Below are 14,669 nucleotides of genomic sequence, written 5' to 3' on the forward strand. Positions count from 1 at the left end.
TTCCACTTAAATGGAAACTCTCAGTCATCAAGCCCATTCTGAAGAATAAAGAAAAAGACCTAGAAAACCTTTCTAACTACAGACTGGTAGCTAACCAGCCATGGATATCACAACTAGTACACAAACTAGCATGACAGCAAACATCAGATTTCCTGGAAAACTCATTGAAGCTGGACCAGGCCCTTGAGCACACAGGATTAGCACAAAGAATGTCGAATGTGGTCATTGCTACTCATTTAAGAGCCAAGAAGCCGACAACATTGGCAGCTTATTCCATGGCCTGGAAGTCTTTCCAGAGTTGGTAAGCAGCAGAGGGGTTGAACTGTCTCAGGTTCTCTTTCTGCTATTCTAGTGTTTCTTCAGGATGAGCTAGCTAAAGGATTAGCGGTTGATTCTCGTAAGGTGCAAGTGGCAAGCCTGTCATATTCCAGAAGTCACCTGGAGAATGTTTCTCTGGCTTCTTACCCCGACGTTGTTAGGTTTTTGAAAGAAGCTATAAGACGACAGCCACCAATGAGACAGCCCTTTCCAATGTGGAATCTTAATCTGGTCTTGCATTCCCTGTGCAAGCCTTCTTATGAGCCTTTAGAGAAAGCGATGCTCATGGATTTCAGTATCAAGACAGTATTTCTGATGGCTGTTTCCTCTATACCATGCCCTCTTATTTCCGCCAAGAAACATCCTTACCTAAGTTTAAAGCTAACCTTAAATCTTTTTTATTTAAGGATGTTTATAACAGACAAGTAAATTTTCTTCTTTTCTTTTTTTAATCTCTTTTTATCAAACAAACTTGGATCAGAATAGGTTTAATTTTATTATTTTTGCCCTTTCCCTAATGTGTCTTACCTGTCTTTCTCTTTACTTTCCTTTATTATATTGTATTTCTCCCCTCCACCCGTATCTATCTTTTTAGCTGTTTTTACTTAATTTGTAAACTGCTTAGACTCTTGATAAGCGGGCTGTCAAGGCTTAAATAAACTTGAAACTCTGTGAGTAGAGTGTTGGAACTTCAGGCCCTATCATGCAGGGAACCCTTTTTTCATTTCACCAAGGCAGGTGTTTCACTGTGTACAGTGCCTTTGTTCCTTCCAGAGGTTGTTTCCACCTTCCATGTGAATCAGGAGGTGTGACTGCCCACTTTTCATTCCACAGGCTCAAAGAAAGGGGAGATTGTGGCACTGTGGTTAAAGCTACAGCCTCAGCACCCTGAGGTTATGGGATCAAACCCAAACTGCTCCTTGTGACCCTGGGCAAGTCACTTAATGCCCCCCATTGCCCCAAGTACATTAGACAGATTGTGAGCCCACTGGAACAGTGCTTGAGTACCTGAATAAATTCATGTAAACCATTCTGAGCTCCTCTGGGAGAACAGTAATAGAAAATTGAATAATAAATAAAAGGGATAAGGTGTTGACCTTGCTGGATGTTTGCAGAGTTCTCATCCAGTACCTGAAAGTGGCAAATCCCTTTCATCTTTCAGATCATCTTTGTGTTGACTAATTCTAGCCATTTAGGGAAGCCAGCCTCTCAGGCTTCTGTTGCAAAGTGATGTATCAAATAGTGGTCTATAAATACCAATAAACATAAACATTTTCTCGGTGTATATCAGGTATGGTAAACAACCTCTGTTTTCTTTGTGAGTACAGTCCTCTAGGGGGGTGGCTTCTTCATGAGTGGACTCCTGAGCAGTGACACCTGATGAGATTTTTAGGGCAGCCACTCGGTCCACTCTTCATACATTTACTAAATTTTATACAGTGGATGTGACAGCTCATGCGGATGCTGCTTTTGGATCTTTTGTTTTGTCAGCAAGCTCCTTTATCCTATCCTAGACTCAAGGAGTTGCTTTGGTACATCCCACTGGTGAAGACTCATAAGCCTTTTGCATTAGAAGGGTAGGTACTTACCTCGATAATCTTCTTTCTTGTAGAAAGGCATATGAGTCTTGACATCCCTTCCTGTCATGTTTTCATGTCACCTGCTTACTGTAATAGACATAGGTGTTCTGGGCCTATGCGTGATCTGCTGCTGCTCCGGGTTCTTCAGAGTGTTGAATATCCTGGACAACTCAGCAATTTTTACATGAATGCCTCTGTGGGGGGGGGGGGAAGAGTTAATTACATTACATTACATTAGTGATTTCTATTCCGCCAATACCTTGCGGTTCAAGGCGGATTACATAAAAGTTTTCAGAAATTACATAAAAAGTTTACAGTAATAGCATAAGAAATGTCGTAAGAGTTGCATATGAATTACCAAAGAGTTGTCGAGATCTTAAGGTGGTAAGTGTTGGGTAGATAGAGGCATTTAGCATTAGTTGGGTAGCTAATGCCACAGAGGTTAAAAAAAAAAATATTTGTTTTGTTATAAAAAAAAAAAAAAAGGACTGCTTTATGGAGCAGCTGGATCAGGAACCGACAAAAGGCGAAGCAATTCCAGACCTAGCTGTTAGTGGAGCGCATGAATTGGTATGGGAAGTAATGGTGGTGGGGCTGCTTGATATAATCCCTAGAATAGGTTCATACAGGAAAACCAATAAAACAGCATTTAACTTTGAAAAAGAAGACTATGATAACATGAGGAGATTGGTAAAAAAGAAACTTAGAGGAGCAGCTGCAAAGGTCAAAACTTTACATCAGGTGTGGATTGTTACAATACCATCTTGGAAGCCCAAATTAGATATATTCTATGCATTAAAAAAGGAGGAAGGAAGAACAAACAGTAGCCAGTGTGGTTAATGAGTGAGGTGAAGGAAGCTATTAGAGCTAAAAGAGAATCCCTCAGAAAGTGTAAGAAGGATCCCTCAGAAAGTGTAAGAAGGCTGAAAACAATTGTAAACAGCACAAGGAATGGCAAGTGAAATGCAAGATGCTAATAAGGAAAGCAAAGAGAGACCTTGAAAAAAAGATTGCGCTGGAAGCAAAAACACAGTAAAAACTTTTCTAGGTATATTAAATACAAAAAGATGGGAAGAGAATCAGTTGGACCACTAGATGACCAAGGAATGTCGGGGCCCTTGGCAGGCCAGCCACAAAGTTCTTAAGGTCATCCAAAGAGTCACACATTTTCAGACCCTGCTCTGAGTGAATCCATACCTTTGTAGGGAAGAGCACTACGAAGTATATGCTTCTGTTGCGAAGCTCCGAATAGTAGGGAGCTAGGGCTCTGCAGCTGGTAGCAAGTGCTGGAGAGTAATTGCTAAACAGAAGAAGCTTAATGCCTTGCGGTAAGAAGACAGGATTTTATCTTTATTGGCAGCGTTCAAAAATCACGCAATGACCGGTCTGGGTCTCGGATCCACCGCACATGGTACACCAATCTTGTGGACCTGTTCCACTACCACACATGTACCTGCAGGTTGTAGTCCCATCAGCTCCAGTAACCACAACTCCACCAGAGTTCATAGCTCAGGGTCTTTTACCGACTCTGGGAGACCAATGATGTGGAGATTATTTTGTTTCTCTTGGTTTTCCTGGTCTTCCAAATGGGCCATTAACTGAGTGCACCATGCCTCCAGGGCTTGAAGCCGAGCGTCAGATTGTCCCATGTGGTCCTCCTGGAGGGAAATGCAATGTTCCAACAGAGAGCTACAGCCCTTCTGCTCCACGCAGTCTTAATCTAATCCACCGCTGCCTGAAACTTTGAAAACTTGTCATCGATGAGTGCGGATAAGTGATTGGTAAGTTTCCTCACTGCGTTGTGGAGAGTAATGTTGAGCCTAGAAGTGGTCACCTCAGCCACCATCTTAGATGAGAGTAAGGTCTGTTTGATCTTGGTCGGCCGTGGTGTTTTTGCGGGCATAACTCGGCACTGGTTCTGCAACCACACCTCCCACCCCCCCCCCCGCCTAACTGTCACCAGCGGGGCGAGTATTCATTCACAAATGTGAGGCACTAAAAAAAATTTATATTTCAATGAAAGAAAGTGAAAAACAGGGTAATTAAGGCTCGGGAGGGACAGAGCTCTGGAAGAGAGCCACCATTTAGCCAAGTGTCATCACGTGATCCCAATACAGCCCTTTTAAACCATAATCATTCCTCTTTCTTATTTCTTCCTATAATATATAATCAGTCTACCTGCTTATACATACCTATATAAAATGTATCATATATTTATTCATATTATACCTTCTTTTTCATACATATAAATATATACCTCCATATTTAGTATTGTGTACTGTGTTTATACTACTCCTATTTCAAGTCACGCTGAATGTCTGTATCGTGATCTGTGTTCATCTTTGAAGTACTGACTTCCTGATAAATCTAGCTATGTGTGCTGTAATTATCTTATCCCCTGTCCCTACTGACTAACCAACTATCTCTTCTTTGTTGCATTATTGGCTATAGTATTCTGTGAAGAGGATGGTCTTTATTCCTTTCTTGAACTTTCTATTGTTCTTTTCTAGTTTTATTCAGAAACTAGGGGCACTGCCTTTTCTATGGCCAATCCACTTTTGTGGAACATGTTGCCTGAGAATCTGCCATTATGTAACAGTACCGTGTGCAATTTAGGAAGCTTTTGAAAATACATTTATTTGTGTAAGCATTCTTTACTTTTTAAATGTATTATTTATGAGCAGTTTAAAGTGAACAAGAATTGAGGAGGAGGAGTTTATTGTTAAGTTTGATTTTATAGTTGATTGCTTCTTTTATTATGCATGTTTTTTGTAATCCTCTTGTAGTTCCTTTAGGTGGACTGTATGTTTTTTAAATAAATAAATGTATGCTTAATTATATCTAATCTTCTATTTCTGCATCGCTCATACCTAGGTAGGCTCAAGGCGACTTATAGAGAGGGGCGAGGAAGGAGAAGTGGGGAGGAGGAGAGGGAGAAGAGAAGAAGGTAGGTAGGATGGGAAGGAGAAGGGAGAGAGGATGGAGGGGAAAGGAGAGGATACAGGAGATTAAATGTCGAATAGATGAGTTTTCAGTTTCTTCCGGAATATGGCGTGGTTAGGTTCTGTTCTGCTTGTTTCTGTAAAGTCATTCCAAGTTTTTACTCCTAGAAAGGTAAGCATGGAGTGGAAAACACATTTGTATTGAAGATTTTTTTTTGAAAGGGTCCTGTTGAGGGTTCTGCAGGAAGTAGACCATGCCATGGAGAAGATCTGGATGAGAGGAGCTGCAGAGTTTCTGTAAAGTATGCGGTGAATTATGCATGATGGTTTGAATGTTATTCGTGATGGGATGGGTAGCCAGTGCAGTTGCTTGATCAAGGCTGTGATCGAGTCATATTTTCTCAGGTTGAAGATTAGTCTTACAGCGGTGTTTTGGATGAGTTGCATTTTGTGGATTAGAGCGGTGTTGATTCCCATGTAGATGGAATTGCAGTAGTCCAGTTGTGGTAGTATCATCAGTTGTACGATTAAGGCGTAGTGGTGTTGGTGAAAGTATGGTCTAATTAATCTTAGTTGTCTCAAGGTATAGAGGGATTTCTTTCAGAGACTGGAGATTTGTAGTTCCATGGTAAATGTGGAGTCCAGAATGCAACCTAGGATTTTAGAGGATTCTTCTACACGGAGGGTCTTGCCCAACCAATGAGTGATGCTTGTTGGTGCTGTCTGTTGGGGTGTGTGGAAGTTGTCACAAACCCGAGCCCAATGCCGGCCTTGTGCCAGTTAAACCCCGGAGAAAACATCCCCTGAAACTGGTCCGGGCTAATCACTGTGTCCCTGATAGGCAGGAACAAGACCAGGAAGCACAGGTGTGTTCAGACCTGCTGCAGAACACAGCCTGGTGAAAACTGGTAGGGCCCCTTTAAATCCTCCAAAGAAGTTCAGCCCCTGAGTAGGGCTGGGCGTGGTACAGCAGCTTTGGACCATTTGGAGAGCTGGCTGACCAGGGGGAAGGGAGACAGAGGAGAAGCTCTCAGGTGGAAGGAGCCTCCAAGTCCCCCAGAGCCAAATGACATTGAAATGCTGGACTCTGAACCAGAAGGAACAACCCTGGTAAACCCAGATTATGAAGCAATGGATTGCAGTGCTTTACCAGAGGTGGGATTGATTGAGGAAATGGATGTAAATTACCGTATTTTCGCGGATATAACGCGCACCATTGTAAAACGCGCACAGGGGTATAGCGCGCAGAAATCACGATGATATGTACAAAAACTTTTCTATACCGCGCTCAGGCATATAACGCGCATGCTGCCCGACTCTCCTTTCGCCCGCCCTGACTTTCCGTGCGCTGTCCCGACTCTCCGTTCACCCCCCCTGACTTCCGTGCACTGTCCTCCCTTGAAGTCCTGTCCCCCCTTGAAGGTCTGTCCCCATCCTGAAAGCCTGATGCCCCCCCCGACGTCCGATACATCCCCCCCCCCGGCAGGACCACTCGCACCCTCACCCCGAAGTACCGCCGACTCCCCAACAATATCGGGCCAGGAGGGAGCCCAAACCCTCCTGGCCACGGCGACCCCCTAACCCCACCCCGCACTACATTACGGGCAGGAGGGATCCCAGGCCCTCCTGCCCTCGACGCAAACCCCCTCCCCCAACGACCGCGCCCCCCCAAGAACCTCCGCCCGTCCCCCAGCCGACCCGCGACCCCCATGGCCGACCCCCACGACACCCCCACCCGCCTTCCCCGTACCTTTGTGTAGTTGGGCCAGAAGGGAGCCCAAACCCTCCTGGCCACGGCGACCCCCTAACCCCACCCCGCACTACATTACGGGCAGGAGGGATCCCAGGCCCTCCTGCCCTCGACGCAAACCCCCCTCCCCCCCAGCCGACCCGCGACCCCCCTGGCCGACCCCCACGACCCCCCCACCCCCCTTCCCCGTACCTTTGGAAGTTGGCCGGACAGACGGGAGCCAAACCCGCCTGTCCGGCAGGCAGCCAACGAAGGAATGAGGCCGGATTGGCCCATCCGTCCTAAAGCTCCGCCTACTGGTGGGGCCTAAGGCGCGTGGGCCAATCAGAATAGGCCCTGGAGCCTTAGGTCCCACCTGGGGGCGCGGCCTGAGACACATGGTCGGGTTTGGCCCATGTGCCTCAGGCCGCGCCCCCAGGTGGGACCTAAGGCTCCAGGGCCTATTCTGATTGGCCCACGCGCCTTAGGCCCCACCAGTAGGCGGAGCTTTAGGACGGATGGGCCAATCCGGCCTCATTCCTTCGTTGGCTGCCTGCCGGACAGGCGGGTTTGGCTCCCGTCTGTCCGGCCAACTTCCAAAGGTACGGGGAAGGGGGGTGGGGGGGTCGTGGGGGTCGGCCAGGGGGGTCGCGGGTCGGCTGGGGGGGAGGGGGGTTTGCGTCGAGGGCAGGAGGGCCTGGGATCCCTCCTGCCCGTAATGTAGTGCGGGGTGGGGTTAGGGGGTCGCCGTGGCCAGGAGGGTTTGGGCTCCCTTCTGGCCCAACTACACAAAGGTACGGGGAAGGCGGGTGGGGGTGTCGTGGGGGTTGGCCAGGGGGGTCGCGGGTCGGCTGGGGGGGAGGGGGGTTTGCGTCGAGGGCAGGAGGGCCTGGGATCCCTCCTGCCCGTAATGTAGTGCGGGGTGGGGTTAGGGGGTCGCCGTGGCCAGGAGGGTTTGGGCTCCCTCCTGGCCCGATATTGTTGGGGAGTCGGCGGTCCTTCGGGGTGAGGGTGCGAGTGGTCCTGCCGGGGGGGGGATGTATCGGACGTCGGGGAGTCGGCCGGGCAAGAGGATCGTGGATGCGGGTGCGGGTGGGAGCGCGTGCGAGCGGTCGTTCGGGGTGGGGGTGCGAGCGGTCCTGCTGGGGGGGTGAATCGGGCGTCGGGCGGGGTGGGAACTATGTTTAAAAACTTTTGTATACCGCGCTCAGGCATATAACGCGCGAGGGGTATGCGCGGTACGTAAAATCACGTATAACGCGCGCGTTATATCCGCGAAAATACGGTAGTGTTGAGTTACTTTTTGAGTTAATTTTTGAATGTTTCCATTTCTGCTGGGCAAAAAGGATTTTCCTTGAGCATACTAGCTAAAGGGATGTATGCTAGCAAAGTGTTTGCTTTGATGGGAAGTTTTTTTTTCTTTTGCCAAGATGGCTGCTGTGAAAAGAACTTCAGCAATTTCTTTTCATAAGAGGTGAATATCCTGAAAGCTGGGGCAGGATTTGCCCAGCACCTTAGTGAATAGTTTGCGGGTTATTTTGCTCTTGGTAACAAGGAGCCGATTTGACAAATCCGCCAGCCTTCTGCCACTGCTTTTGAGAGGTCAGCACTGCACATTGCAAAATGACATAGTTTGTTTGCCAATTTACAAATAAGTCTTTAAGAGAGTCAAGGACTGCCGGAGACTCTGTGATACCTGGGACATTGATGAAAGTTATCCAGACCAGGCTGGTAATTACAGTATATTTTATTTTCATGATTATGACCAAGATCTTTGGAGTACATTTTCTTTTGATGCATTTTTGTTTGGACCTGTTCAGTTGAACAATAAATTTGATTTCTTGATTTCATTACTTACCTGTGTGAGGTCATTCTGTTTCATTCACATAGGATAAGTTTATTCACAACAGGGACTTCCTCCCTCTTGGGGAAGCACGCTGGGGAGAATATTTTAAGCGTGGGCCGGTTACCGCAAGCCTTGAGGGCCGGCCACGCTACAAAGTATAGAACTTTGGTTTTAGAGTTGTGTTTAATTTTAGTTTGTTGGTAGTTGCCCAGGTTTGGATTCTTTCAATATTATGTGAGACTTTGTTGGTGATGTCTGAGTGATTGTTGGTTATGGGAATAAGGAGAAAAATGTCATCTGCGTAGGACAATATGCTTTCGTCTTCAAATATGATGTTACCAAGAGAGCTCATGAAGAGGTTGAATAGTATGGGGGAGAGTGGGGAGCCCTGTGTCACGCCACAGAAGGCCCTCCAGGGGTTGGAGATCTCTTCATTCTTTTTGACGATGTATTCCCTGTTTTGTAGGAAATCAGAGAACCATCTTAGCACTGTGCTTTTTATGCCAATTTCTGACAGTTATGTTAGTAGTAGGTGATGGTCTATTGAATCAAAGGCTCCTGAAATGTCAAATTGGAGGAGTATTGCTTGACATTCTGTACTGAGCAGTTGTTTGGTTTTTGTGATCAAAGTGAGGAGGAGAAGCTCTGTGCTGTGTTGTTGACAGAATCCGAATTGGGACGGGTGGAGGCATGAGGGTTGTTCAGTATAGGTTGTGAGCTGTTAGTTTGTAGTATAAAGGATGCTTTGCTAATCTTTCATGCACTTTAATCTTTTGTTTTGCAGCAATATGAAGTGGTTGTGACTGACTTAAGCCAGCCCTTGCTTGTAAGTCAGCTGAAAAACAGGAAGACTGACACTACTACAGCTGCGCGTGTTGTTCACCTGGTCCCTGAACTATGCTTTCTAACAGGTATGTATCATTAAATAGGTCAACCTGAAAAATCAAGCAAGTCTGCTACTAGTCAAAGGGGTTTGTAAAGCGATATGCTATAAAAAATAAATCAAGAATTTGTCACAGTATCATGGTTCTTGGTTAACTGCTATAAACTGATTTCAGTTCTTTCATTTTGAAGACAGAAAGGGGGGATTATAGTAAACTGATTCTGGTCTCTTAAAGCGTGCACATGCAATATTGGGCAATATAAAACCTACTACACTTTCTTGTCATCAGCAGTAAATGAATCCAGAGGCTTGTGGGTTATAACCATCTTCCAGATTGAGGACACCATACTCTGTCTTATTTGATGGTATTCTCCTTGGTCACAAGAAAACAGGAGATGCCAACTTCCCAAAACTTGGAAAGCGGACAGCAAACAGCGATGGAGAATCTGGTGTTCAATGCCTTTTATTGAGTCTTGAAATTTAATAAAAGGCTTTGAACACCAGAGGCTCCTTCACTGTTTGTTCTCCGCTTTTCATTCTCCTTGGTCAGCCAGTATTTCCTAACTCCAGCAGGCAGTGGAAAGTCTCTCACCAGTTCCTGGTTTCATCTGCCTTTAGCTCCTGTTCTGGGTTCCCTAGTCTAATTGAGTAGAGGATTGTTTAGGCTGCTATTGGTGTCTACTCTTGGGTTATATCTGGTGGTGCCAGGTCCCTTACTCTCCCCTTTCCTCCTGCTGCTTCCTCCTCATTTATTCTTCTTCCTCCAGTGCTGGTTTTAGACATATTAGAACCCAGAGCAGAAATTAAGAAGGGGAACTCCTAATTCCTCGTCTTCCTGCCCCTCCCTTGATTTCCATACCTATCAAATGTCCTTCCATCCAGTATCTCTCTCTCCTCCCCACCACCCCTGAGACCACCATCTCTCCCTTTCTGTTCCCAACTGCCCACCACCCCCAGGGCCACCAAATGCTCTCCCATTCAGCATCTCTCCCTTTCTTAAAAAAAAAATTTAAAAAAATCAGCTGTTCCAGGATGTCCTTCCCTTCGTCCCACCCCAGTATGAAGCCCCTCCTCACCTTTTGAAATGCAAGGGGGTCGCTAACACAACAGCGATTCTCTGATGCTGCTTGTGGCCTTTTCCATGTTGTTCCTCTGCTGCAGTCTGTCCAGGTGGAAACAGGAAGCTATGTCAGAGAGGGGCAGACCACGGCAGAGGAACAGAGGCCACAAGCAGCATCAGAGAATCATTGCTGCATCAGTGAACCCCTTGCATTTCAAAAGGTGAGGGGGCTTCGGACCGGGATGGGGAGAAGAGAAGAACGTCCCAGCCTATGGAGGCCCCCTGGGGCTGTGGGTCCCAGGGCAGCTGTACTGTTTGCCTCCAACACCAGCCCTGCCTTCCCCACAGGTTTAAAAAGAAAGGAACTTGAGAGTAAGTAGTTTAAGGCTGCTGTGGCTATATTTAGGAGAGAGTTCTGCCTACATTACTTCCTCAGGGTAAGGTTCTGTTGTTTACAGAAACTGACAGACCCAGTTTGTGCAGCACTTTGAGATGAGCACTCTGTAAATTATCTTGTTGGGTTTCATTTATTTTTAGGTTCAATTGTAGTTGCTAATGGTGGTTGAAGCAGTAAAGTGCTGCTCTCACTATGGGGCATAAAGAGTAGCATTGGGACAGTGTACTCATTGTTTTCTGACTCCCTCTGAGTCAGACAGTATGTCGATTTGTGGGACCATCAGATTCCCATGCAGCTGAATTGGTAATGAGGTTGCAGGATTCTGGCACTTCTGTCTCCTCGGTGGCTGTTTCAGTTTTCCACAATTTTTCTCCTGTGGGCGAGAACAATATGGCTGCAACTCTCTGCTGGATCAGAGTCCAGTTCCCAGTCGGATCTGTTGGCTGCTGCAGGGCTTCTTCATGGGAATCTTTTTTTCTTCTGAATTTGTCCTACTTTTGTGTCAAGCATATCTTCTTAAGCGCTCCCATTCTGTCTCTCTGAGTCAACAAACTATTCAGCCTCTGCAGTCAGGCACTTCCTCTATGCGCAGGTGGATGGACAGTGTGGCTGATATGGATTTTGGTTCTTCTCCTTCTCCTTCTGAGAATGGGTTTTCTGTAGCTTCTTTCATTCTGCTGTGCCTAGCTTTTACCTAGTGAGGCTGATGACCCCGCAGTACTTCATCTGTTTCTTAAGGATAAGCTTTCTTCTTTTATAACTAAGGTCTTCTCCTCCCCTTTTCCTCAGCCATCAGGTTTACTTCGATTTCTTTCAATTCCTTCACATTGACATCCTTGAAAAACATTTCTGGAATAAGTATAAGTAGATCTCTTATCTTCTTCTGTAAAGACTGAAGTAAAGAATTAATTCAGTCTCTTCACTATGGCCTTATCCTCCCTGAGCGCCCCTTTTGCTCCTTGATGATCCAATGGTCCCATGGATTCCCTCACAGGCTTTCTACTTCTAATGTACCTGAAAAAGTTGTTACTATAAGTTTTTGCCTCTGTGGCAAATTTCTCTTCATATTCTTTTAGCCTTCTTTATCAATGCTTTGCATCTAACTTGCCAGTGCTCATGTTGCTTCTTATTTTCTTCATTTAGATCCTTTTTTCCATTCTTTGAAAAATGTTCTTCTGGTTCTTTCACTTCACTTTTTAACCATTCTGGCTGTCATTTGCGCTTCTTTCCATCTTTGTTAATACACAGAATACATCTGGTCTGAGCTTCCATGATGGTATTTTAAACAAAGTTCATGTCTGATTTAAAGTTGTAACCTTTATGACCCTTGTATTTCTTTTAACCATTTTCCTCATTTTATCGTAATCGTCCTTTCGAAAATTAAATTCTGCTGCAGTAGATTTTCTTAGTGACTTTACTCTAGATATTAACTCAAGTTTCCCAGCACTTTTACCTCTCATACTATGCCCTGTATTCTAAGAATGAAATTTAAAATAACTCCCTCTCTTTTTATTTCCTGGATCAATTGTTCCAAGAAGCAGTCTTTTATTACATTTGGAATTTTACCTCCCTAGAACTCTCTGGTGTAATATTATCCAATCAGTGTTTGAGTAATTGAAATCACCCATTATACTGTTGCCCAATTTGTCAGCTTTCCTAATCTTTGTAAACTTTTCTTCATTTGTCTGTTTATTCTGTCCCGGGGGATGGTAGTACAGCCTTACCAGTATACTCCTGCCCTCCACACATATAATTTCTATCCATAAGGATTCCACATTGTTGTTTGCGTTATGCCGAATGTTTATTTTGTTTGACTCAATTCCCTCTTTAACATACACAGTAGCCCTCTCTCCAATTTGATCCACTCTATTTTTGCAATATAATTTGAACCCTGGTAACACAGTGTCCCATTGATTGTTCCTCTTCCACCAGGTCTCTGAGATGCCTGTTGTATCTACCTCTTCATTTAGTACAATAATTCTCCCTTCTTATTTTTTAGGCTTCTAGCGCTTGAATACAGACATTTCAAATTATGTTTTTTCATGCACCTGTAGGCTGCTTAGAAGTTGATAGGGATAATTTGCATTCTTTACTCCGCTTTCCTCTTAAACACTCGTAGCTTTCTTCCACCATTATTGAAACCTCTCTTTCGGGATTCCGTAAATGTCCTGTTTCAGCAGTATCTTTCAAGAATTCTCTACACTAAACCTTGCACTCCTGGGTAACTGTCGGCTTTCCTCCATCTTAGTTTTAAAGCTGCTCTATTTCCTTTTTAAATGTTTGCCCCAGCAGCCTGTAGGTTGTGTGTGTGTTTCTGCAACACATAGGAAAGGGATTGGTTCTTGTATACCGCCTTTTTGTAGTTTTTATAACCACACGTTACTATGTATGTTACACTCACAGCATTTTCCCTATCTGTCCCGGTGGGCTCACAATCCATCTAATGTTCCTGGGGCAATGGAGGATTAAGTGACTTATCCAGGGTCACAAGGAGCAATGCGGGGTTTGAGCCCACAACCTCAGGGTGCTGAGGCTGTAGCTCTAACCACTACACCACAAGCCAAATTTACGCTAGCTCTGTGGTTGAACCTAAATGTTAAGTGCATATATATCCATTACACTAGTATTCTATAAAGGAAAGAAGGCACCTACATTTCTTTACAGAATAGTTCCTACCATGCCCATCTGGGCACCTAATTTTAAAGTGCTCTGTTAAAGGATTGCCTTCTATATACAGAATATAAATATTCTGGATGACATATCACAGAACACATTACTTTATTGTTGCTGTTTAACATTTGATGCTTTATCTTTATGTAGGTTTGTCTAGCCAGGCTCGTGCAGATTTCCGTTTGATGAAGGATCTGTCATTGGAAACTCAGCTAAACCCAGCGCGCAGACAGCAGCGGTTACTGAGGCTGGCTGACAACATTCAGAGGTAATTTATTTGATGTGGCACTAAATTCTAACTTGTCATCAGGATTTTAGTACAGACTTGAAATCTATGTGAAATTAGTGGAATCTTAACACTTGCACTATTGTGAAAATGCCTTAGTCTGACATAATTTGTAACCCAAAGTTTTGGCACAAAGAAACAAAAGAAGACATGAATCTTTCAGAACTATAATATTATTAACCCAGGACAAGCGGGAAGCATATTCTCACATGTGGGTGACATCATCCACGGAGCCCAGATGCGGACAGCCTTGCAAGCAGATTTGCTTGTAAAACTTTAAGAAAGTTTGCAACTACCGCACTGCGCATGCGTGAATACCTTCCTGCCCGACGTAGGGCACGCGTCTCTTCAGCGTCTCCTCAGTTTTCTGCGGAGCAGATAAGCCACTCATTTCGACGCTCTGCGCTAGACTTAGTTCTACTCGTGTCTTCTCTCACTGCGGCTCATGTATTTTTTCTTTACAGAGTCGCTATGTTTATTGCAAAGGTTTTTGGCCTGCTCCATCCTACCAGAGGCAATTTCCTCAGAAGGCGGCTCCCTATTCAAGGCTGCCTCCTAAGAAACAGCAACAGCAGCAACAATGTCAGCAAAAAACTCAGACTCCTGCTGCATTCAAGGCCTCTCAGCCTTTTTGACCATCTAACACAGAGCATAACCTCAATAATTCTGTATCTCTCCGCTCCTCTTCCCATAAGGGGCCATCTCCATCTCTATTACCATCGATGGGAACTCATTACGTTACTCTCTTCATTTCATTCAGGTTCCACCAGATCTTCCTTCCAATCCTTCCCAGACCGCCCTTCTTCTTCAGGAAGTTCAAGCTCTGCTTCATCTCCGTGCCATCGAGGAAGTTCCTCTGGAACAGCACAGAGCACAGGGTTTTACTCCTGTTACTTTCTAGTTCTGAAGTAGACGGGCGATCTGCAACCTATATTTGATTTCAGAGTACTCAACAAAT

At 45.1% G+C, this 14,669-nt stretch overlaps 1 protein-coding gene across 3 annotated transcripts in view; it reads left to right on the forward strand.

Moving 5' to 3' along the window:
• Positions 1–14,669, forward strand: part of PIWIL4 (piwi like RNA-mediated gene silencing 4) — a 211,334-nt gene that overhangs the window by 80,172 nt on the left and 116,493 nt on the right. For all 3 annotated transcript variants that reach the window (XM_033947501.1, XM_033947500.1, XM_033947502.1), the window contains exons 10-11: positions 9,200–9,326; positions 13,576–13,693. In XM_033947501.1, the coding sequence (XP_033803392.1) occupies positions 9,200–9,326; positions 13,576–13,693 (245 nt within the window). The remainder of the gene's footprint in view (positions 1–9,199; positions 9,327–13,575; positions 13,694–14,669) is intronic.

Source organism: Geotrypetes seraphini, chromosome 6 (genome assembly GCF_902459505.1).
Source record: "Geotrypetes seraphini chromosome 6, aGeoSer1.1, whole genome shotgun sequence".
NCBI lineage: Eukaryota > Metazoa > Chordata > Amphibia > Gymnophiona > Dermophiidae > Geotrypetes > Geotrypetes seraphini.